Source organism: Pagrus pagrus (genome assembly GCF_965226575.1).
Source record: "Pagrus pagrus genome assembly, chromosome: 23".
NCBI lineage: Eukaryota > Metazoa > Chordata > Actinopteri > Spariformes > Sparidae > Pagrus > Pagrus pagrus.
Genome location: NC_140205.1, coordinates 2,932,704 through 2,955,405, shown reverse-complemented (window position 1 = coordinate 2,955,405; position 22,702 = coordinate 2,932,704). Strand labels below are relative to the sequence as shown.

Genomic DNA, 22,702 nt, shown 5'->3' with positions numbered 1-22,702 from the left:
ATGATGAAGCTGTGATAGTGTTGAGTAAATGCTGCTCGTGTAATAGTTGCAAAAGCAGGACTTTTACTTGTAATGGAGTATTTTCACAGTCCGCTATTAAAACATCTGCAGGTATTTGTACATTAAAGTTTCCTCGTCACCACCACATGAAGAAACACTCGTGATGACATGTGATGTAAAAAGTCCAGCAGCCTGCAGAGCGTCCTCCATCTTTGACCTCATGACTTCCTCCCTGATTATGAAGAACGCACTTTTTTCCATCACATCCGTCTTTGTGTGTTTCTCTGAGTGTCACCGCGGTGTGCAGCGCTCGTAGGTGGAACTGATGTAGAATTTGTTGCAGACAGCAGCGCCACAATCAGCGGCTTAATAGGCCGTGAAATCAACACTCGCAGCAGGGCGAAGCCAGATTCGTGTCCCTCTCATTGCCCCCTTAACATGGTCACATGACGCATTAGGATAACAAATAGGCCGTAACAGCCTGGCACTAACAAGGTAAGTGGGTACAGGTCTGCAGCACCGTCGGATACAACACGTATTACCTCACTGTCCTCTGATTAGCTGCCGGCTGTGATGCTGCTTCCCGCCGCTGAGCTGTAAACCCACAACAGACCGAGGCCTATTGATCGATCGGGCCGCACATCCATTTCAAATTGGCTGTTTGTTTGTGAGCTGCTCCGTTTGCTTTGGCTCAGATTTACCTTGTGATTCACCGGAACGTGCGTCCTTGACAGCTGACGGACATGTCCAATAACTGAACACAACGTGCTGCAAATGAATAAATCAATGGCTGACTTGGATTGAGTCTGACTTTGTTGGAGGAAGTCGATACTCTGCAGAATACCTCAGGTGCAGCAGCGCTCCTACACCAAACTTAACTCAATTTATGAGCTTTTTTAGAGGTCTCTTTGTCAAACTTTGTTTTCTTAATGTTTTACACATCTTATTGAATCTTTGGGAGTTTTTTAGGACCCGAAAATCATTTTGTCTTTTCAAAAATTCCTAAAAAAAGCTAACACAGATACGTGTGTAGATGTGTAGTGGAGTATACGCCAGATTCAAGACAAGTTTGACTACTTCAAGGTCACTAATCACACATAAAAAATAACAGTTTTACAATAAAAACATTTTTAAAAGTTATAAATTTAGGAGACCATATCTTGCAACTAGAATTGTATTATGAGCCCAGAAAATGTTTCTTAAACGGCATTTTCACTTTCATGTTGGGAAGAAGAAAAAGTTACAGTTAATAAATAAAACGTTCCCGTTCATGCCCCCGTTTGCTTCACATTACATCACATTAATTTAGCTTTTTTCTCCAAAGACTGTTCCATTAAAGGTCCAACTTGCAGTTTTTCAGCCACTAGGAGTGCTATCGAGCAGCATTTTAACGATTAGCTCCCCTTCTCTTATGTTTTTTACACACCACTGCTGCCAGTGTTGTGCTACTCTGCAGTAAGTGGCAGTAACGTGCAAAGAAACAAAGTCATATGCCGACAAAAGCAAGGAAAAAGAAGACTGCAAGCTAGCAAACATCAGGATGTTTTCCTGGAAGTAAAAGCAACAGGCAAAGTTTTTAATGCAGAAATGTTGCACATTATCTCTATGACTGCATTTGGGAGCTGGATTTCCTCACGAGGAAACGAGGAGGTGCCCAGGTGGTCGAGAAAAGCTTCACATGTAATTAAAAAGTCTTCTGAAAACATTATGTGCTGCTTGTTTGATCCGGCGCTCGCAGCTCACAGCTCACAGCTGACCCTGCCCTCGTCTATTTACCGCCACATGACAGCGTGGTGCATTTGAGAGCATCAGGTGCAGCCGGCGCTCTGCAGTCAATAATGTGCTCTGTCGGGGGGTCGAACAGTTCCTCTCTATAAACAGTGTGCTCTCTAATGTAAATAGTGCAGCCCTATACCCAGCCCTCATTATACACTCTGGCTGTGTGTTTAAGGCTCCTCCAGGGCCTCCAGGCCTGCTGTAACAGAAGAGCAACACAAAACAGCAGACTGAGCCCGGCTGAAGTGAACCGAGCTGCACCGAGCTGAACTGAACCGAGCTGCACTGAGCTGGGCCCGTTCAACACGCCGCTCTGCAGCTTAGCGCTGGAGAGGAGAGTCTGCCGGGTGGACAGGGACACATCCAAGACCTTTAAAGACCTTTTTAAACCCAAATCTGCCTCAGGAAGCCCGGCCGTGATAGTCCTTTCCTTTCCTTTCCTTTCCTTTCCTTTCCTTTCCTTTTCCTTTCCTTTCCTTTCCTTTCCTTCCCTTTACCTTTCCTTTTCTTTTCTTTCCTTTTCCTTTATCCTTTCCTTCCCTTTCCTTTCCTTTCCTTTTCCTTTATCCTTTCCTTCCCTTTCCTTTCCTTTCCTTTTATCTCCTAGCTTTTCCTTTCCTTTCCTTCTTTATCCTTTCCTTTCCTTTGATAGAAAGTCAAATTTAAGACCTTTGGAGACTTTTCAGAAACAGAAATCTGCAGCCCGTCACGGTTGTCCTTCCTTTCCTTGATCACTTGTCCCACATGAAGTCTGCAGGTTGTCAGGAGCTACTTCTCAGATTATAGAAACATAACGCAGTCCTGTTTCTGATCTCCTCACCTCTTCCTTCTGCTTATTTCCTCTCGTGTCCGAGCTGCATGAACCTTGCACATCGAAGAAAAGCCAAATTAAAACTCATAAATAAACAAAGAGAAACTCAGCAGGGAGAGGCCTGTTGTGATCATCCCACCTGTTCCTCTCCTCCTGTTATATCTGGGTCGCGCATAATTTCGCAACTTAGGTCCTTCTTTACTCAGAAAAGTGCCGTTAGCAGCTCATCAACACTCGTTCTCCTTTCTTTTCATGTCCGACACAAACAACACACACATCACATTTACTTCCATCACGTCCAACTTGCAGAGCACCTGGAGGCCGCTGACAGCCACATTTAGGAAACTGTAACAGCCTCTCATTCTCTGCTTTTTCCTTTCTTTTCCTCGTCCTTACCTCTTTCTTCTGGTCTTTTTCTGTCCTGACTAAGTTGCATAAACTCTGCACATTGAAGCCAAAATTAAAAGTTGTAAAGACATTTTAAAAGAGAAAAGTTGCAATAAAACAAAACCCATCTGCTTTTCCTTTTCTTTTTCTCCTCCTTTCGCCCAAATAACAACAGTTTTAAGTCTCTTTAACACAGAAATACGTCTCTTTTCTGCTTATTTTCATGCCCAACATGAACCGATTCTGACTTTTTAAAAGATTATCCGACTCAAACGAGAAGAAAACATCACACTTCCTCTCCACCCTGCTGTTGACAGCCGTATGTAGGAATCTGTAGCACCTTTTCACACCAGCCTTTCCTCTGCTTTCCCTTCAGAAATCACATGAAGTCTGCTGCAGCTAACGTTAAGACCTTTTTAAACAGAAATCTCTTCTTTGGTGAACAGATATCCACTCCCTCTGCAGACGTACAGTACAACGTGGCCCAGCTGAGCTCCTACGCTCACTTTCTGCCTATAGAGGTCAGTATGGACTTAAGGAATCAGGGCGACAGACGTACATGTGCTGATCTCATGTGTCGTCTGCTGGTGGAGGCTGTGGTGTCACATGACAGATAGGATTACACGTGTGTGCCACTGGAGAGCAGATGTATCTGACCTGTTAGTTCATCAGCAGATAACTGTTGTCGTCGTGTAAACAACAGTGGAGTGAAGTGTGTGGACACACGACACACGACACACGACACACTCGTCTACAGAACAAGCCGACGATGATGTCGAGATAAGAATAGAAATCGTAGAAGAAGCCACGAGAATAGATTCAGTGTTTGATGATGGATGTTATTAAGTTTCATCTAAAGCCTGCAGCGTCACACTGATAATAATTTATGTTATTTAAAGTTTGCATTTATATCAGATAGATTGTGGGCAGGTCGGTCATGATGTGTCCTTTTTCATATAATGCACTCTTGACTTGAAATAACTTGCTTTAATGTCTTTTAGGTCGTATTTCGACACGTTCTGCTTGATTTAAATTGCATCTATGTGTATTTCCATATGGATTATTTAATTTAAAGGGGTTATTATGTAGTTTTGGAGAAGAAATTCAAATTCAGAATTTGAATGAGGTTATAATACAAACTCCAAGCGAACAAACAAGCTGCTCTCAGAGGAAAACACTGTTTGAAGCTAGGAAAGGTGGCAGGGTCCGCCACATATAAACAAAGTAAAACAGTCTGAAATTGTCCTTTAAGGTCAGTTTGTTTATTCAGTCATGAAAACAAAGATAGTTTGTTTATTTTGATTGAATGAATGTCCTCCACAAAACTACATAGTGCACCTTTAAATGTAGGTTCTCTCTCTTATTAAAGACATAGGTTAACTTTACCAAGACACTTAATAAATGTGAATAAAAATAAACTAAAAGTGACACAAAATATTTGTTTCATGATAATCATCATAAATTACATCATATTTCAACTATTAATTTTCCTGTTCAAGTTGCATAAACTCTGCACATTAAAGCCAAATTAAAAAGTTGCACAGACCTTTTAAAAAAGAGAAAATCTGCAATAAAACAAAACCCACTTTTAATTCCTTTATTAATAAATCACATCGTTACAAAAATAACTTATTTTACATCAAGATAATAACAAAAGTGTGTGTTTTAGTGTTTCAAAGCATAATTTCACATCATGTTTGATGTAAAATTAAAATAATGATAATTTTCTCTCTTCTTCAAGTAAATTTTGGATCCACTTGACATTTAAAAAAAGAAATGTGTCACTACACGTGTTGTCCATCATCATAAAGTGTGTCTGGCATGATGATGCAGTCTCTTATATCTCATCTCTTAATAACACACAACAATAATCACAGTGAGAGAGTAAAAACAAACATTTTAATGGCTCACTGAGTGCGTGTCGCAGGCTGGACTGGGCTGCAGCAGCAGCAGCAGCGGCAGCAGCAGCATCCACCCGCTGAGGTCAGATCAGCCCGGCGGGCGGCGCATTGCTACCTGGCTGAGATCCTGCACGGCTTTTCCACACAGAGTTTGAGAAGTGCCCTGGACTTCCTGGTACGGGACCATGGACGTTCTCTGCTCCAGTTCGGCCGGGGCGATACCTGCAGCGATGTGATTCGCGAGGACCCGTCGAGTTGAGAGCAAGGTGAGTCGGTGCTGTTAGCTGAATGTTGGGAACTTGTCGAGCTTCGCCTTGAAACGCATCTGTCAGTGCGGGGACACGGCGGCGGCGGCGGCGGCGTTACTGCGGGGCTGAATGACGGTAGCTCATTAAACGGTAGCTTTTCTTTTTTTCTTTTTTTTTTTTTTTGTTTAATCAAAGTGAACCGCAACATGGCGTCCGGCGGTTTGCGGGGACTTTGTTGGGCGCCCGTGTGAAACTGTTGGCGTTGTTTAACCTTCGGGAAAGATGATATTTTGTGTTTTATTATTGTAAACTTTGTGCTTATTTGTATTCACCGAGGCCTACCTAGCCAAACCCACCACTGTTGAGCTAGCATGGCGGAACATGGCGGCTTCCGGTATCGTCCGATAAAATAAAGGTCGTGTTTACAGGCAGACGTTACAAAGAGGTTAGCTTGCTGTGAAACGTACGTAATATCTGGGTTTTTGTATAAAATGGCCATGAATGTACGCTGCCTCTTCTTCCTAACGCTGTTATTAGTCTGTAAAGTCAGTCAGTGTTACCGGCAGCACGTGTGTTAATGATGTAAAGAGCTGCTAATGTTGAGTTATTTCACTTCGGGTTGTTGCACATTAAAACAAGCTACGCTGTATGTAAAGTCACAAACATAATATCTAAAATCTGTCCCTTTAAAATGTGGGAATATTTGACGTGAAATGCTAACGCTGTAGCTTAAAGGGGCAAAATAAAGCTATTAACTGTATTTTAACTGTAAGACTTTTATTTTGAACGTCACGTCGCTGTGATTCCGGTCGTATTTTCGGATATTGACGTAGCCGAAACCCCCAAGGCTGCCTCCCGCAACGGCATCAATGCGGCCGGAGCACCAATCACGGCCTCCCATTGGCTGTCGCCCCGAGCTCCCAGGCTCCTGATTGGCTGTGACGGCCCGTCACTCAGTTTGATGAGCTCGGAGCTGCGGCTGCTGCTGCGTCGGTAGCGTTTAAATGAATCGAGCAGCTCAGTTGTTTACGTTGTAAAATAAGAAAATACGCGGGTATGAACCGCTGCGTGTTGATGCGGGGTTGGAAATGCGTGTGTTTGATAAAGTTGAGCGCTGTGTGACGTTTCCTGAGAGTTACCTTTGTAGCAAGGTGCGTTAAGTTGTACAGTAAGGAAATGTAAGCGGATGTAAGGTGATCCACTTTCAGAATAAAAGCCTGAAACGTGTCAGAGCCATATTTATGCCTATAGAATATATGGAAAAATCTTGTTCATTTCTCAGTACGGACAGTCAAATATTATATTCATACAGAGCAAAATTACACTAACAAATAAGTCAAATTACATGTAGACATTATGATTCCTGCATGCACCGATTGAGCTTCTAAAGGCTTGAACATACAGTCAAAATGAATACATATAAGTATTTCTAAAGATGTATATAATAAATATACTGTTCCATAAAATACATCCAAGTCTGTATCAGTTCAAAGTAGGATTAAAGATCTTCCTTATGAAAATGGTGGTTTTATTTTGAAAGTCATGCTAGGGAATCACGCATGTGAATGCTGCACACCTGACACTGGTGTGTCTTTCAATCCTTCCTATCCCGCTTCAGGATAATGCGGCTTAGCGCAGTCAGGGGCTTTACAGTTTGAAAACACAAGGCGTTTACTAGTAGTACTAGTGTTGTGCACCACTGTGACTGTGAGGTGTTTTTAAGGACCCACAACCTCGTGATGTGGAGTCCACCTGCAGGACTGGAGGGTCAGAATAAGCAGAGAGGGATGTTTGACTGCCATTAACAAAAAAAACACCCACAAACTGAGAGAAAAATCAAGGTTTTAATCAGGAGAGTGTGTATTTTCTGTCCTGATGTGGTTGTCGGATTAAAAAAGTCTGACTTTATGTTGGTTTTTCCCTCCATGGTGTTCAGTGTCAGGCTGCGATGAGCGAGCAGCATGTCAGGATGTGTCAGGGTCAGACTATTCGCTTTATCAGCTTTTTATTGTGTCACTGCTGCTGCTGCTGCTGGGATCAGCCCTTTCCCAGCTCTGATGCAAAATAAAGATAGAGAGCTGAGCAGAAGCAACATTCCTGGAAGAGGCACATCCTGTCGCACTATCACTACGACTAAAACAGTCATAACACAAGCCGGAGGACTGGCTTAAAGCCTGACACAAAAAAAAAGCTTAATTCTGCTTATTAGAGTTCTGATACCTGCAGCGTTTCTTTGACAGTCTTGTAACTGTAATTCAAATTGTAACAAACAAACTGACATTTGCAAATGACGTCAGACTCCCCGCAAACTTTATCTCAGACGGCCAGACGCTGAACATGTTAGAAATTCGTCTCCTCTAATCCTTGTGTTACTTCTTCGTTAACTTTAGTTGACTTGAAAAAAAGTCAATGAGACTCAATGAGTCTTTCCTGGCTGAATACAGGTTGAATAAAAGTTGCTGGTTGCGACCCACAATCCAGAATAAACCCTCTGACTTGACCCTCGCAGTAAACCCATCAGACAGATCAGACAGCGTCTCGGCGTCTTGCTCATGGACACTGCAGTAGTATTAAAGTTCACTGCTGCATTATCTTGGAGTTAAAGGTCTGATTAGTCGTCATGCCTCGCTGCTGCCGGTACACCGTTGTCAACAGCTGACCTTTTTCCACGCGGCCCCCCGCCGACGCTGATACGTGGCTGCTGCTCTGGGTGGCATTTTAGAGACGGAGGCACTGTGAGGCACATTTGCACCCTGCTGATAATAGTTAACTACAGCTGCAGATTTCCTCTCAGGGTTTGATTTGTCTTAGTTAAACCCTGTAATGCAACATTTTACACATCATAAGCAGCTGTACATCACATACTTTGCTTTAAAGCTATAATATGTAACACATGTCTAACTTTACTCAGGGTAATGGTGCTTTTCATGTGGTCACTTGTTGATATAACTTTCGGGAGGGAGTCGGCAGCCAGTTAACGTTGATTTGTTGACGTTTGTACGTGTCATGCTCGCCACAATATTGACACTTATATGAGGCATGTTTATGACCAGACCTTCATATCGGGAAGTGAGGTGGACGGTGGTGGACTTTCAAGCCAGTGACTGCGGTTCAAGGCTGTGTTTCCACATTTTTAAGTGTGAAACCACGGGATGTTTTTGATGATGGACCTCAGCTTTTCTAATACTTGCAAGCATGACTTCATTAGATATTTTTGAGGAGCCGTGGGGACAATTTTCAGCCGAGTTTGTGGATATTTTTGACGAGAAGTCGAGATATATTGTGACCCAAAAAAGGTGTTTTAGGATCTCCTACCGTGTTTGTGGTGACTAAAGCAGGTATTTAAAGCCAAATCCAAATCTGCCTGAATCATGTCAAGACATCAAGACAGCAACTCCCATGATCCCTTGCTGCTTACATGTTTTATTTTGTTTTAATTGAGAAAGCCCAAACGGGAGAAATTACACAGACTTACACAGTTTAAAAGCCAAAAATCCAATTTACAAATGTATAAAAAAGAGAAAAAAGCTGCAAATCTTCACATTTGACAACTGAGACACATCTAAGGTTTGACATTTTTGTCCAGTAAATGACTTGAAAGTCTTAGTTTGATTCACTAATCGACTAATCCTCTTGCTTCAGCACCAGTTGTGTCTAATTAAGTCAATCAAGTGTCATCAGAATTGATTCAGTTTGGGCTTTTCTGCAGAGAACTTGTTAAAAATGACCTTTATATGAATCGGGGAAAGTATTGGCACAGTGGATTATACCTCCTAGTTTTATTTCAACTATGGATGTGCACAACCTTTTACTGTATTAATATCTGGATCTAACCACAAAGTCCAAATTTGGTAAAGAACATAAAATGTGACTGATCCAGAGACGGATCCTCACGCCGAGCTGGAAGCTGCTGCTGGATTTGTGGCTCGGTGACAGAGAGGAAATGGAAAAGCCCCGCAGTCGTCAGGGTCAACAACCACAAATTAGTTCATCTCCTTCTTCTGTTCCCTTTCTATCTCTGTTACAGCGTCCACAGAGCCTCTCCAGAAACAATCGAATGAGTCAATGAGTGTGTGTGTGTGTGTGTGAGAGACGGAGAAAGTGTGTGTGCCTTCCTGTTGAAAGGGCAGTTTATTTGCCAGGCTGCACGGCGTCAGGTGGCTTCCCAAACTCAAAAGGCAGTTTTGTCTGACTGGATGTCTGTAACGTAGCAACAGAGACTTTACAGGGTCTCTCTGAGCGTCACGCAGCGAACCTTCGTCTGTCCTCACAGTTGTATACCTGAAACTAAAAGTTTCCTGTCAATGCCGTCGTACAGAAAGGCTGAAAGAGCTTTTTTAAAAAGAGGTTTACTTCTCCCTCTCTGTCTTACTTAAAGAAATCTACTTTCTTAAAGAGGCAGTCGGGCTGGGAACAGGGGAATAAGTGGCCTGGAAAACTGGTTATAAAAAGGAACCCACCGTCACTGGCCTCCATGTCAGGACTCGATCGGTATGATTTAACATCTTATGGATGCGGTCAGATGAGTAGTTGATCTGCTGCTTTCTGCTGTTTCGAGGCAAACTCATCCACTGGCAGTGGGGAAGGAGTCAATCGCCTATTTTAATTGGTTTCAAGCTGCATATAAGTGATAAGTTTGTTGTAAAATTAGTATAATTGTCACCTTACTTGTTTAATTTGTACGGAAACTGTGTCAAACAACAGGTTGTGGTGTCAGAAGGATCGGTAGGTGGATTTTATGTATCTTTGGACATGCTAAGCTAGGCTAACTAGCTGTTGGCTGTAGCTTTTATATTGACCGTACAGATACAAGAGTGAGATCGATGTGTGCCTGTGTAGGTGGAAGGATGTTGAAAAGAAGACGTGGGGTAGAAAAAGGCGATACCTCTGGTTCTGCATTTGTATAGGTATAGATGTGTAAGATGTATATTCCTCAAGACTGATGTTGTCATCCTGAGTTGCAGTGTCTCTGAAAATGACTCAAAACAGTCCTGCAGGGCCACCGTAGCTTCACCTGTCCACACAACCTGCGTAGGTTCAGGCACAGATCGTGTTTTGAAAACGTGGAGACTTCATGTTAAAGATATCCAGTGGTTTCATGCTTACGAATGTTGAAACGTGGTCTTGGCACGGTCGCCGCCTTCTCCTCGTTACCATACGCTCCTTTCTAACTTTAGGCAAGAGAGCAAATTAGCGTGTTATTAAAAATGTTGAACTATCCCTTTTAAAAAGGCGGCAGAACGTCTCGCGTGTTGCTTTCAGGAACCTGCAGGTCGGCTGAAGTCTGATCAGGATTTCAATACAGTGCAGCAGAGAGGCAGGCAGCCCACACACACACACAGCAGATGTAGTCTGACAACACACACACACACACACACACACACACACACACACACACACACAGTACATTCCCTCACTGCCGTCCAGGCCTTGGCACCGGGATGCTGCTGCTGCTGCTGCTCGTCTTTATTGGCCGCTGATCCCGCTGGCTCGCTGCTCTGCTCTCTTTTAATGCCCGGCTTCAGAGCAGCAGCACACAACACACCACCAGATGCTGGGCCGCCCTCTGGCCTGTCTGTGTGTGTGTGTGTGTGTGTGTGTGTGTGTGTGAGCTGCTTTGGCTCCTGACCCGGCTTCAGATGTAACTAACCTCATGTCCAGCAAACACACACCGCTGTATCGGCCAATGTGGGTTCACGAAGGCCGATACAGACGATTCTGGATGAGTGTGCCACCAGCTGCCGGCGGTGCTGTTGTGTCAGCGGGCCGCTGATGCACTTCAGAGAGGTCTAACCAGTCTGAGGTTACACTGGTTACTCTTTAACACAACATAACAGCAGCTACACGTCGCTCACAGCTGCCGGCCCGCTGAGTTAACAACACAGAACAAAAGAGGTCTTGTTTCCAGCAGCAGCGAGGTTTGACTGATAGAAAGGCAGTTTTTTTAGATTGACTTCAGATAGAAGCTGCATAATGAGAGCTTCTCGAGTTGTTTTTGTCTCTGCAGTCTGACTTTACACTGAGGATCATAATGTTTTTAATTGCATTTTGGATCAGTTTAGAATCAAAGTTGCTTAATTGACGACGAGAAGGCGTTTAACAGCTCCGACAGTAGAAGACTAAGTTAGCTGGCAGACATGGTGGAGCATCGAGCAGCTGGAGGGCAAAACAGAGCGAAGAGGAGCCGGTGTTGGACTAAAAGTCTCTCGGTGTCCTGAAACACGACTCTAAACGAGCGATGACGCTTCTCTGCGTCTGCTGGATGTGTAAAGATGTTTGCTAAGTTACAGCTCGTTGCACTGCCCCCAAAATGTGCAGAAAACTCAAGTTTAAATTGATTTTAAGGTATTTATTTTTCCTTACATACTAATCTTAAGTTTATTCATGTAGCTTGAAAATCAGAATTAATGAAGTTTCATCAATAACTCCCTTTATTTGTCCCATAAACCGTCCAAAAGATGAGGGAAGAGTTTTTTTGCTGTATCTTACTACTTAATAATCAATGAAACCAACTGTATCCAACACTTCAACTGTAACAGAGCTCTTCTCCTCACTGCCACAGAGCTGGTGGTGGTTAAAAAATGCATCATCCCGTCATTCAGACCTTTCGACCTCAGACTTTCTCTAAACTGACCCCCGGCTCCTCAGCGACGGCGCGGCTGATTGGCTGCATGCTGAGCAGCTCTGTTAGCTTCGGTCTTGACGACTGGCTGGTGTCCCGGCTCAGAGGCAGAGTCGGACATATGGTGGATCTAATCCCCCGGTCAGAGCCTCCGAGCTAATAGGGCTTCAGACGTTCTTAGAAACACTCGGCTGTTCGACTGAAGTATGAGAGGTTTCTGCGTTTGTGTGTTTGCAGGCAGGAACAGGTGGTGTCAGGTGTTGATATCAGAACGAAGCTCTGATGTTTTTTGTTCGTTTGTCTCCGTTTCTGCTTTCAGAGACTAAAATCTGCTCCCGCATTTGAACCACAGCTGCTCTTTGATTCTGCTAAACGGCCTTCAACCCGTCTGAACCCAGCCGTAAACTCCGTGTCGATGATAACGACGGAGATAACGACGGCCATCGGGCAGCATTAGCTCTCTGTCCCACCTCTTACAATGAATGAATCTGTGCACAGACTGCTGCTCCGCTGCGTGTTTGTCATTCCCTCCGCCGCTGAAACAATCTGCTGACCTGTGCTGCTTTCGCTCGCAGCCCGGGGAGGATATTGGATCCTCCAGCATCTGCAGTTGTCGTGCTCATGGCAACATAGTGAGGAGGAGGAGGAGGAGGAGGGGGGGGGCTTAATTTCTACATCACCTGCATCATTTCCTCCCCTCCGCCTTCCTGCCCACCCCTCCCTCCTCGTCCAACAGGCATCTGCAGAGTGATCAAATTACCCATTATTACCGCATACTATCATCAGATTACTGTTATTCAGTCCAGTGACCGTGCCCATTTGGATGGATGTTCATGTCCGCACACGCACACACACACACACACACACACACACGCTCAAACAAGGCTGTTCATTCAGCCGCCCTCTGCGCCCTGCCAGTTCTGTCCCAGTCAAGATGTTAATGGGCCGGCCCACATCCTTAATCAACTGTGTGTGTGTGAGAAGGTCGGTGCGAGGCGTGTTTGTCCGTTTCTAAACACATCGGAAAGCATTCGTGTCCCTAATTTCTTTATCGATTACAGAAATAATTATGTTTTTTTGTCTATTAAATGTGAGAAAAGCCCGAGGTGATGACTTCAAATGTCTTGTTTTGCTCAACCAGTGGTATAAAATCAGAAATATTCAGATTACAGTGATATAAAACAGGAAAAAGTAGCTAATCAACAAGGTTTAGATGCTAAACTAAGCAAACTTTTCACATTTTTTCCCCTTGGTTAGATTCCTGGTAGCCAGCAAACGATGAATCATCTAGATTAGATCATCCAGAGTTTAATCAGACCTTTGTTTGGCTCTCTGCTGATTAAATAAAAGACATGTAACTGGACAACTAGATCGCTAACAAAAGAGCGAGCCGAGCCGCTGATCCATCCACGTCATTAAGCGTATTCTGGATGTGCAGAAGTGATTTCCTGTGTTTCTCTGCTCTCCTCCTCAGGTCATGAGTGCCTCTAGGAAAGACCCAGTGGATTATAACCTCACCTGTCCAAAGCCCCGCCCTACCTGGGCCTCGCCCTGCCCCCCACCCCCGGACTCCCACCATGAGTAAGTTCCTGGCTGTTCATGTGTTTCCTCTTTCACAGGTGTTCACACTGTGGTGTGATTTAGCTTTTCTTCTTCTGTACTCTGGTTAAACACTATTCACTGGCTTTTATCTTTAAGTCAGGAAGTATAAAACACTGTTGCACGTGCGGTGACTCATGGAGGTTTCTGAAGTTGCACTGTGAACCGGGAATCTTGAGTTTTTGTGGAGGGACTCACGGTGGAGCTGAAAGCTGGCACGGCCTCTGTGATAGGCCGAGATACACGTCAAGCAAGAAGACAGGATGAGGGCTTGTTTTATATTATTAACGATTTATATAAATCACCATAAATACATAAAATCTTATTCTGTTGAAACATTTCTGTCTTGCAGGAGAGCCCTGGCAGTGTGTTTGGGAGCGTTGTGTTGAAGCGCTCGTGCATAGAGAGACAAAACGCTGCATGTTGAGGGTCGACCTCACGCTAACGATAAGCTCAGGATAGACGGACGCAGCCAGAACAAGATTCACCTCCATTTTTTCTTGGTCACCAGGGTTACAGGTGACAACTCTGCCCCAGCTGTTGCCTGAAAACAGTGATGATTTTCAGCTAGTGGCTACGGAGCCTGAACAATCTGAGCTAAACTGCTTTAAAGGAGAATTTGGCTGTTTCGGTACGATTGGTCACAGTCAGAGCTGCAGATTAAGACTCTTTCATTACTGAGGCTTCAACACTGTTTGGTGAAATCAACAGCAGTGTTTGACTTCTGTAATGCTGGATTAGTCGCTGGGCTCGGAGGTGTTTGTCGTGGCTCGGCTTTAGTTGGTGAGTGAAACCATTTTTCCCAGCAGAGAGAGCTGGAAGACGCTTCGGAGTGAACGGTTTGGTCATTAAAATAGAATTGTGCTGTGATGATGATGTAATCTACAGGAAGAGGACACTGTCGCAGGAAAACAGCAGAAAACATAAGAAGTGTTTGAGATGTAGCGTGAACACGTTGGATCGTTACACCTTCATCCTGCTTCTCCCCTGTGACGGCAGAAACATATGGCACAGTGCTGCAACCCACCGCCTCACCGCTCATCAATCACGCCGCAAAGCATGATGGGAGGGCAAATGTAGCGGGATGTGCTCTCCATCAGCTCCATCTACAGTGTGTGTGTGTGTGTGTGTGTGTGTGTGTGTGTGTGTGTGTGTGTGTGTGTGTGTGTGTGTGTGTGTGTGTGTGTGTGCATGTGTCGTTGCACCGCTGTATGTCAGAGTGACTGTAATGGCACGGCCTCACATGTCGGCTCAGTGTGAGTCACCCGGCGAGGACAGGCTGCAGTATATTCGCTTAATGTGTCATATGTTCATACATGTGTGTAGCGTCACACACACACACAGACACACACACAGACACACACACACACACACACACACACACACACACACACACTGCAGCAGCAGAACTGATGGTTTTTATCTCGGGGGTGTGTCCTGTGATATGGATGAATTCATATCATGGAAAGAAAAAAATCATATTGTGATTATTTTGACAGATTCTGTGATTTCCATACGAGTCACAGTTTTTCGTGGATATTCTGCATTTTCATTTTTCGCTGAAACAATCTATAAAAATGATTTGTGTCTGTTCATAACAAGCCTGGTTAGAGAAAATAATCTCTCATCGTCTCTGCATCAGCTGTGTTTTATTTCTAATGGTATGTTGTGACACTTTCAACCTTTTATAAAAAAAATGGCCGCTCCTGTGATCTAGATATGGAGATTCTGATTATATTACGGCGATCTGTAATCCCTCATCTCAGGTTATCTGCCCATACTCAGATAGATGCTCTCTCTCTTTTGCCCTGAACCTTGACCCTCCTGTATGGATATCATTTTAATGTAAGTGGAGATGAAGTTGGGGGATTATGCTGTGACTGAATGAACAGTCTTTAAAGTTTAGAAAATGTGAATAAAACTTAAGTGTAACACGTGAACGCTCTGGATTTACGATGCATCTCAATAATACCAAGGTTGGATGTTATATTAATTTATTGCCAGCAGTCGAGCTTCACACGTGTGAAGCAGACACTTGATACGAGGCCTCGGTAGTTTACAGCTCTGCCCTCTCAGACCTTCTTCTTGTTGTCGTGTGCTGCTTAGCTCGCTTCACAGATAAGAGCTGAGCGGCAGGCAGCCAGCAGAGTTAACTCACTCTGCGCCGTCCGCCGCTGCAGAGCTGCGAGGCCGTAGATCTGTGTACCGGGGGGCCGGCACTGGGTTACCGGGGCAACCCAACGCATGTGAGGCGTTTACGGGAAGGCGATTGGATTAAGCAGACGCTGCCGAAGGGGAGCGCTGAGAGGTTTAACCCGATTACTGCCTTTTCCTTCGCACACTCCGTACACATACACAAACAGGTGTGTGTGTGTGTGTGTGTGTGTGTGTGTGTGTGTGTGTGTGTGTGTGTGTGTGTGTGTGTGTGTGTGTGTGTGTGTGTGTGTCAGGGGAGGTTAGGTGGTTGATCTGATTGATTGTGAGTGATTAAAATGGAGGGAAGCGTGATTGATGAGCTGAGTCGTGTAACAGCGGGAAAAGCCTGCCGGCAGCTGGGTGGTTTATGCGCTCTATTTCTAAGTGTGTGTGTGTGTGTGTGTGTGTGTGTGTGTGTGTGTGTGTGTGTGTGTGTGTGTGTGTGTGAGACCCAAAGGCCTTGTTGCTTTAGATTCATAAAATCGATACATTGTTGTGTTAACAAAGGAGGCAAAACTTGTTGAAAATGGAAGAAAAATGACGACTTTGTGTCTAAATTTGCAGCCACAAACTTTATCAACATGGACTAAATCAGAACAAGTGAAACAAAATGTAAAAGGAGTAAAAACAAGCAACAAAAGTCTCTGAAAGTTGTTATGATAATGTCTCTGCCAGCCTAAACTCTTTATAAACACCTGAAACGGAGCAAAGTGACCTCCAAAGAGCGGAAACACACGGGATGAACAAACTGCTTATTGTTGTCTCATTGTGACCTGAATGTGCTTCGTAAGCAGCCGGCGCTCGGGGAGAAAGCCTTTTATGTGTTTCATTATTTATCCCAACCTTTGATAGACTCGCCCTCTCGCCTGGAGATGGTTGATATCCTGAGCTAATTACCTTAATTACCTCCCCAACAACACACACAACCGAGGCGCACACTCAGCTGCCGGCCCGGGCCCGGGGCGGGGCGAGGTCAGTTTCCTTTAACGAGTCTCTTAACAAGGATGGATGACTTACTCCTGATGGTCTGAGTTTTGGTGGAAAAGTGGAAAGAGGGGATGGAAGCAGAGACAGAGGAATGAATAAGACTCTTCATTTAACGGAGCTTCACTGCAGGGAGTCCTTCAGTGGGGTCTTAGATCCCTGAAGTGCTTGCAAGCAGTGCAAAATACTATAATTAGTAGTAATATTGAGTTTTAGACTCATGTGAAAGCTCTCATTTGACCTCGGACCACAACCAGACTGTTGAGTGTCTCATTCTGCTGTTTAACTGATGTTTGCTTGTGGTGCAAAGACAAATAATCAACTCCAATCGCCAGAATAACTGTTGGCTAAGTACGTTCCTGTAAAACCACAGATGAGTTAAAACTGAACGTTCATTGACGTCTGTCGAGGTTAATTTTCCTGTTTCATGCTCTGGTTAAGTTTAGGTACAACGACCACTTCCTGTTGTGGTCGCCATGATCACAGGTAGCTGGTTTTGGTCGCCACGAAAACTGCTGGAAACATCTCCAGGTGTCCTGAACAATATCCAGGTGTGTGACTCGAACTGTGATCAGCCAATTCAGCACACTTTGCTTTGAAATGGAGAGAATTTACTGAATTATTTTGAAGCCAGTTTGTCACAGATTTCAATGCTGCGTGTTTAAAACGATACAATACCCACATTCAGCTTTTGCAGGATATGTGCAGGATGTTAGCTGGTGTCTGAAGAGGTATCGAGTTGTTTTTTTATATATCGTGACAACCTTTCGTTTCCACTGTCCTGCATTAAACAGGAGCTACAACTTCACTTTTCACTTCAACAAAACACAAAAAAAACGTCAGTATGTTTTGTGCGCTGACGTACAACAACTTTTCTTCTCCATTTTCATCTTCGTGGCTGTTGTATTGTATTTCACAATTCCTTTTAAATCTTGATTTTTAAACTAAACTTTGTGGTGCAGCGCTTTTTTATTCCCTCGAGCTTTTAAAACCTTGAGTCTGGCCGTGAGCTGACGCTAAGAAAGGCCCTCGTTTCTTAGAAATGACACTTCTGACACTTATTTCCCGGCTTCGTAACGATACCGAGGATTTTCAATGTGATCTCAGACATTTGAAGCCCACCGTTTGCCAGACATGTCGCTATATTATTCACAAAAATGAATAAAATCACACCACATGATATCATAAATAAATCCATACAGGCATGTCTGGGCACAAAGCTTTATCAGACGTCCGTGATCTAATCAAAACATGCCCACGTCCCTTCAGGCTGGACATGACGTGACAAATAATATCAGTGTGAATAGAAGAAGCACACAGTCATTATACGTGCTAATAATACACCACAGCTCTGTCTGTCTGCGGCACGACGACTCCAGCTGCTCCCCACAGACCCGACGCTGCTGGAGGAAACAGATTCAGTGATAGCAGCAGAGGGAGAGGAGATTGATGACAAACGAGGAAGAGACACACAAGCAAAGAGTTTTTATTGGTGTTGTATAAACAGCGCTGTTAGTTAGAGGACGCGTAATGGCTCTGCAAAGATTCAGCGTGGTGTCGTCGTAGAGATAGATGGAGGGAAGGAGCGAGGGATAAAGAGGAAGGAGCTCCAATGTTGTTAATAAGTTCCTATTTATATTCTGTCTCTTCCTGTGGAGGCCTCACATGACTTTTCCTGTGCAACAACAGGTCATAAGGCATCGCATTACCTTTTAATGAGCGTGTGTCACAAGGGAAGTGGCCACCAGTGATGTACAACAATAACAATGTGTAAGAATTAAGATCAGTAATACAAACTAAATGGATTTTCCCTCGAAGGTTCAGACTCAAACAGCTTTACATCAGTTTTGATGCATCTACAATATACATTATAGTTTTACCAACACATTTTTCTCATCCTTTAACATCTATGTGATCTTAGATTGTAACTTCTTGGTACTTTCTAAATGTACCAAGAGTTTGCAAAGCAGTTTCTCACCTTGTCTCTGCTAAACCTAATTATACAAAGGCCGGTCAGTGTTAAGAAGTCTCAGTGCGTTATGTCTTGACCATTTCTTCCCCTTTTATTGTTACTACCATAATTAAACACAGAACAACAGCCCAACAAAGTGGTAAATGTAGTTCGGAAAGATAACATTGTCCATGTGACATTTAAAGATATAATATCAAACATTTCTGCATTAAAATGTCCAGAAGCGTCTTTAACTTATATAATATATAATATATTGTTGAGTTGTGTACAAGCTTACTCAAGGTGTTTTAGTTGGCCTCCTTTTCACTACAACTTCTGGGAGAGAGTGAGGACGCGAGTCCATTAAGGAGAATAAATGTAACGTGTAATAAAACGTTAAAACAATTCCTCGTCTGCGAACATCGTATAAATTGTCATCAGCAAAGATGGTGTGTGTTCAACGCCAGCAAACCGAATTTGACCTCAGGATCGTTTATTCACATGTACAAGTGTTTTTAAATCCCAAACCAAGATTACTTTACTGAACATGAGCCGTAAAATAAAAAGCAACAGACTGCAGACAAGCGTGTGTCTGTATGTTTGAATTCAGGTCAGCCTCTGACTGAACTCAGCACCCACCTGATACTCTGGTTCCCCTCTCCTCTCTGTAACGTTACGTTCATGAAGTAGAAGTTCATGAAGTTAACTTGCTGCAGTCAGGTTGATAAACAGGAGTGAAGATAAATCCAATTTTTTATCTAAAAACTTAAAAAGTCATCTTTGAGCTCTCCTTCATCGGTAAACGGCTCCAGATCAGAGCAGAATCTGAAATCGTTCCTTCACCTTTCACATATTTGGACAATATATTCCTGAAAAATCACTTAAAATGCAAGTTCAAAGTGTCTTTCCTCTTCTTCATTGCCAGCCTGTTTCTAAAATAAGACACCAGCAACCCTAAAATTACCTTTTTAAAGGTTCCATGTTGTTATTATCCCCAAATAAGTGTTCAAATGTGACTTTACGACCTCTGAACTCATAAATGGGAGGTAGTTGGGAGCACTGTTGGGCAGCATGATGATGATGAGGCACGGACGATTGGCTCCAATCTGTTCACCTGTCCTTCACTTATTACCACAAACACACACACACACACACACACACACACACACACACACACACACACACACACACACACACACACACACACACACACACACACACACACACACACACACACACACATTCACACCTCATTCATCTCTCCCTGTCGGAGAAGACTGATGTCACTGGGTGGCCTGCTGGGCACAGTGTCTGGGTGTGGTGCAGGATAATTACGTCCTCTTCAAAGCCTCATCTGGCCTCCATCTGCTGGACTCTAGCATGGTTAGCTTAGCCACAAAAGCGCACAGCAAAGGGTCGGACACATTCACACCTGGAAGCTGCTCAACACACACTTTCTGTAGTTAGCTCTGTTGGAAATGTTCGTCTGAGCACCCGAGACACCTCGGAGAGTGTTATTACCTCGACCACATTTTCCAAGCCACAAAAGCCTTGTGAACATGGTGTGTATAAGGTAGACGACAGCTAATGGTGCCGATGTGTCATTCTCCGCCCAAGACGTCGCCGTTCCAAATAGCTCTTAGCGGGTGTTCGGACTGGAAATAGCACCGCGTTAAAGTGCTGCTTCGGTGGAGGAGCGTTGCTTCCGGTGCCACCCAGCTGGTGAGGAGGGTAGTGTGTGACTCCGGTGCAAATAAAACCCACATTATTCTGAAGGTACAGCAGCTTCTTGTGTGATTTACATACACGTCAGGCACTTATATGGCGACTGATCTTGTCCTCTGCTCGGAGAGTAAGGAACTCCCAGGCCTCGTTGTCGTCCAGGTTTTTCATACACATGTGCTGGCTTAGCTTGACTTGGTTTGACTCAGCACATCAGCAAGGATTAGTAATCCCATTACAACATGGCTACCTGCTTGAAGGTCTGTATTTCACTACTGTAATGGCACGCTTTTCTTGCGTAGTGGTCAGAGGAGCAGCAGTAAATAATCTTCAGCAGATGAAAGCAAACACGATAAAACACTAAAATCCAGCAGATATCTGAAATTACGAACAGGGAGGCAGGAGAGAAACTAAACTTCAAACCGTAAAGATTCAGTACGAAGCTACAAAACTACAGAGAGCTGAACACTCAGACGTTTAAAAGCCGTTCTCTCGGGTTTCCTGCGCAGACATGAGTCCAGTTTTGCGATCATGTGCTCGTCCGCGGTTGCAAGACGTCACTGCAGCGCGCTTGGCTGAAGACTGCGCCACAATTCGAGTCCAGGTTTGAACATTTATAAGTGTGAAACTTCAGGATATTTTTGAAGCGAGACCATGCATTTCAACATTTGTAAACCAGGCACCACTGGATATATTTACGGAGACCTCAGGACAATATCCAGCCTCGCTTGTGGCGACAAAAAGCCAATTCATGACGTTTTACAAACCATAACCAAGTGGTTTTTTCTTGCCTTAACCCAACCAGAGCGCCACCAACATAAGGAAAGGGTCCATGCCAGACTCGGTGCGGTGAAACTGGTAATGGAAATTGCTGCTGCTTGGTTTAACGTGGCCCAAAGTGCCAGTGGAAAAACACAACAGCATGGTTTACAAAATGCCTCGCAGCAGCAAGTGATGATGTAAAATCACCTGTACATTTACCTTTACCTGTAACAAGTTTATCGCTTTTTCAGCTGCCATCATCAAACAAACTGTGTCACGTATTTTAGGAGCAAAGCTCGAAGAGAACTGATGAATTCTTCCTCATTGTTTCTGCTCTATAGTGAATGTTTTCCACTCTGTCAGCTTCTGCTTTGGTCGGTGTATAAACTCTGCTTCATGCCATTAAAGCAAAACAAATTGAATTGTGGGTTTAAAAAAAAAAGCAAGGGAGCAAGTCGGAGTGAAAACCACAATAAGTGGCGTTCTGGGAGTCGCTGGCGTGATGACCATTCTGCTGCAGCAGTGAAAACACAGTGTTTATAAAGTCTCCGGTGTTGATGTCACACCAGAGACGGCCTCCGCTGGCACATCGCTGCCTCATTTCCTTCCTGCGGGAGACCTTTAGATGTGGATCTGACACAGCGGCTTTAATGAAACCAGCATGTCACATCCGGCATCAAATCTGGACTAATTTTAATCCCTAATTTCTATTCAAGTTCAAATTCACAGCACGCTCAGCGTGACAAGGGCCTTGAAGTGGAGGAAGCGCAGCAGGCTAATAAACCCGCCCGACCTGTGTAACAACAACAACAGTCCAATTTCCTCAGGTGCTTTCCCAACAAACAAATACCGATCTTTCTAGCAATTAGCCTGGAGTCACTCTGTGGGCAGAGAGGCTCTGACTATCTGCAGTCTGAGAGCAGTAAGAAGACATTTCACACCAGGAGATGTGTCATCATCACTTCAAGGCTTAAGGGTTTAACTGTACAAAAACAACAACAAATGCTGCCATCAAGGGCTGTCAGAAATGTGGCGTTATTAACTGTGCAAACACGAGCAAAGCAAGGACAGCAGCAAACAGGACTGAGCGAATCTGTAATTCCCCTGATAGACCAGATGTTACGAGGCAACACAACACTGTGCAGATTTAGATCCAAAATGAAACAACAGAAAGGCACGTTGTAGCTGTTATTACTGTACGTTTTTCTTGTTTTTAGCACTTCAGCATTACTGGATGTATTTCATTATGACTTCTAAAGTGAGGAGTAGCTGATGAAAAGCAGTAACATGCAATAAAACCACTGAGAACGCCCCCCGAGCGAGAAGGCTGCCAAATCAGTGGCCGCAGATCGAGTCTACATTTCAACATCTGCAAGTGTGAAACCACTGGATGTTTTTGATGAGTGACCGCAGCATTTCAACATTTATAAACATGACGCCACCGGATATTTTTAAGGAGACCGCAGGACAGTTTTTGAGCCGTGTTTACGACGAAAACCAGATTTCTTTGACGGCATGTGGGGCCGTTGTTTAGCCGTGTTGGTGGCGACCAAAGTGGGTGTTTTAATGAGACCTCGGGACATTTCCAGCCATGTTTGTAGATATTTTACGCCGAACCGTGATGTTTTCCAAACCCGAACTAAGTGCTTTTTGTGCCTTAACCCAACCAAAGCATAAGCACAGCGTCGGGACAAGAGAGAAAAAGAAAATTCAACCTTCAATACCAACGACAAGCGTTTTTGT

General features: G+C 44.1%; 1 protein-coding gene across 1 annotated transcript in view; it reads left to right on the top strand.

Moving 5' to 3' along the window:
• The first annotated feature begins 4,670 nt into the window (after positions 1–4,670).
• The window catches only part of usp6nl (USP6 N-terminal like), a 77,711-nt gene continuing 59,679 nt past the window's right edge, over positions 4,671–22,702 (top strand). The window contains exons 1-2 of the mRNA XM_084345159.1: positions 4,671–5,141; positions 13,220–13,326. Coding sequence (XP_084201285.1) covers positions 13,323–13,326 — 4 coding nt within the window. The 5' untranslated portion in view covers positions 4,671–5,141; positions 13,220–13,322. The remainder of the gene's footprint in view (positions 5,142–13,219; positions 13,327–22,702) is intronic.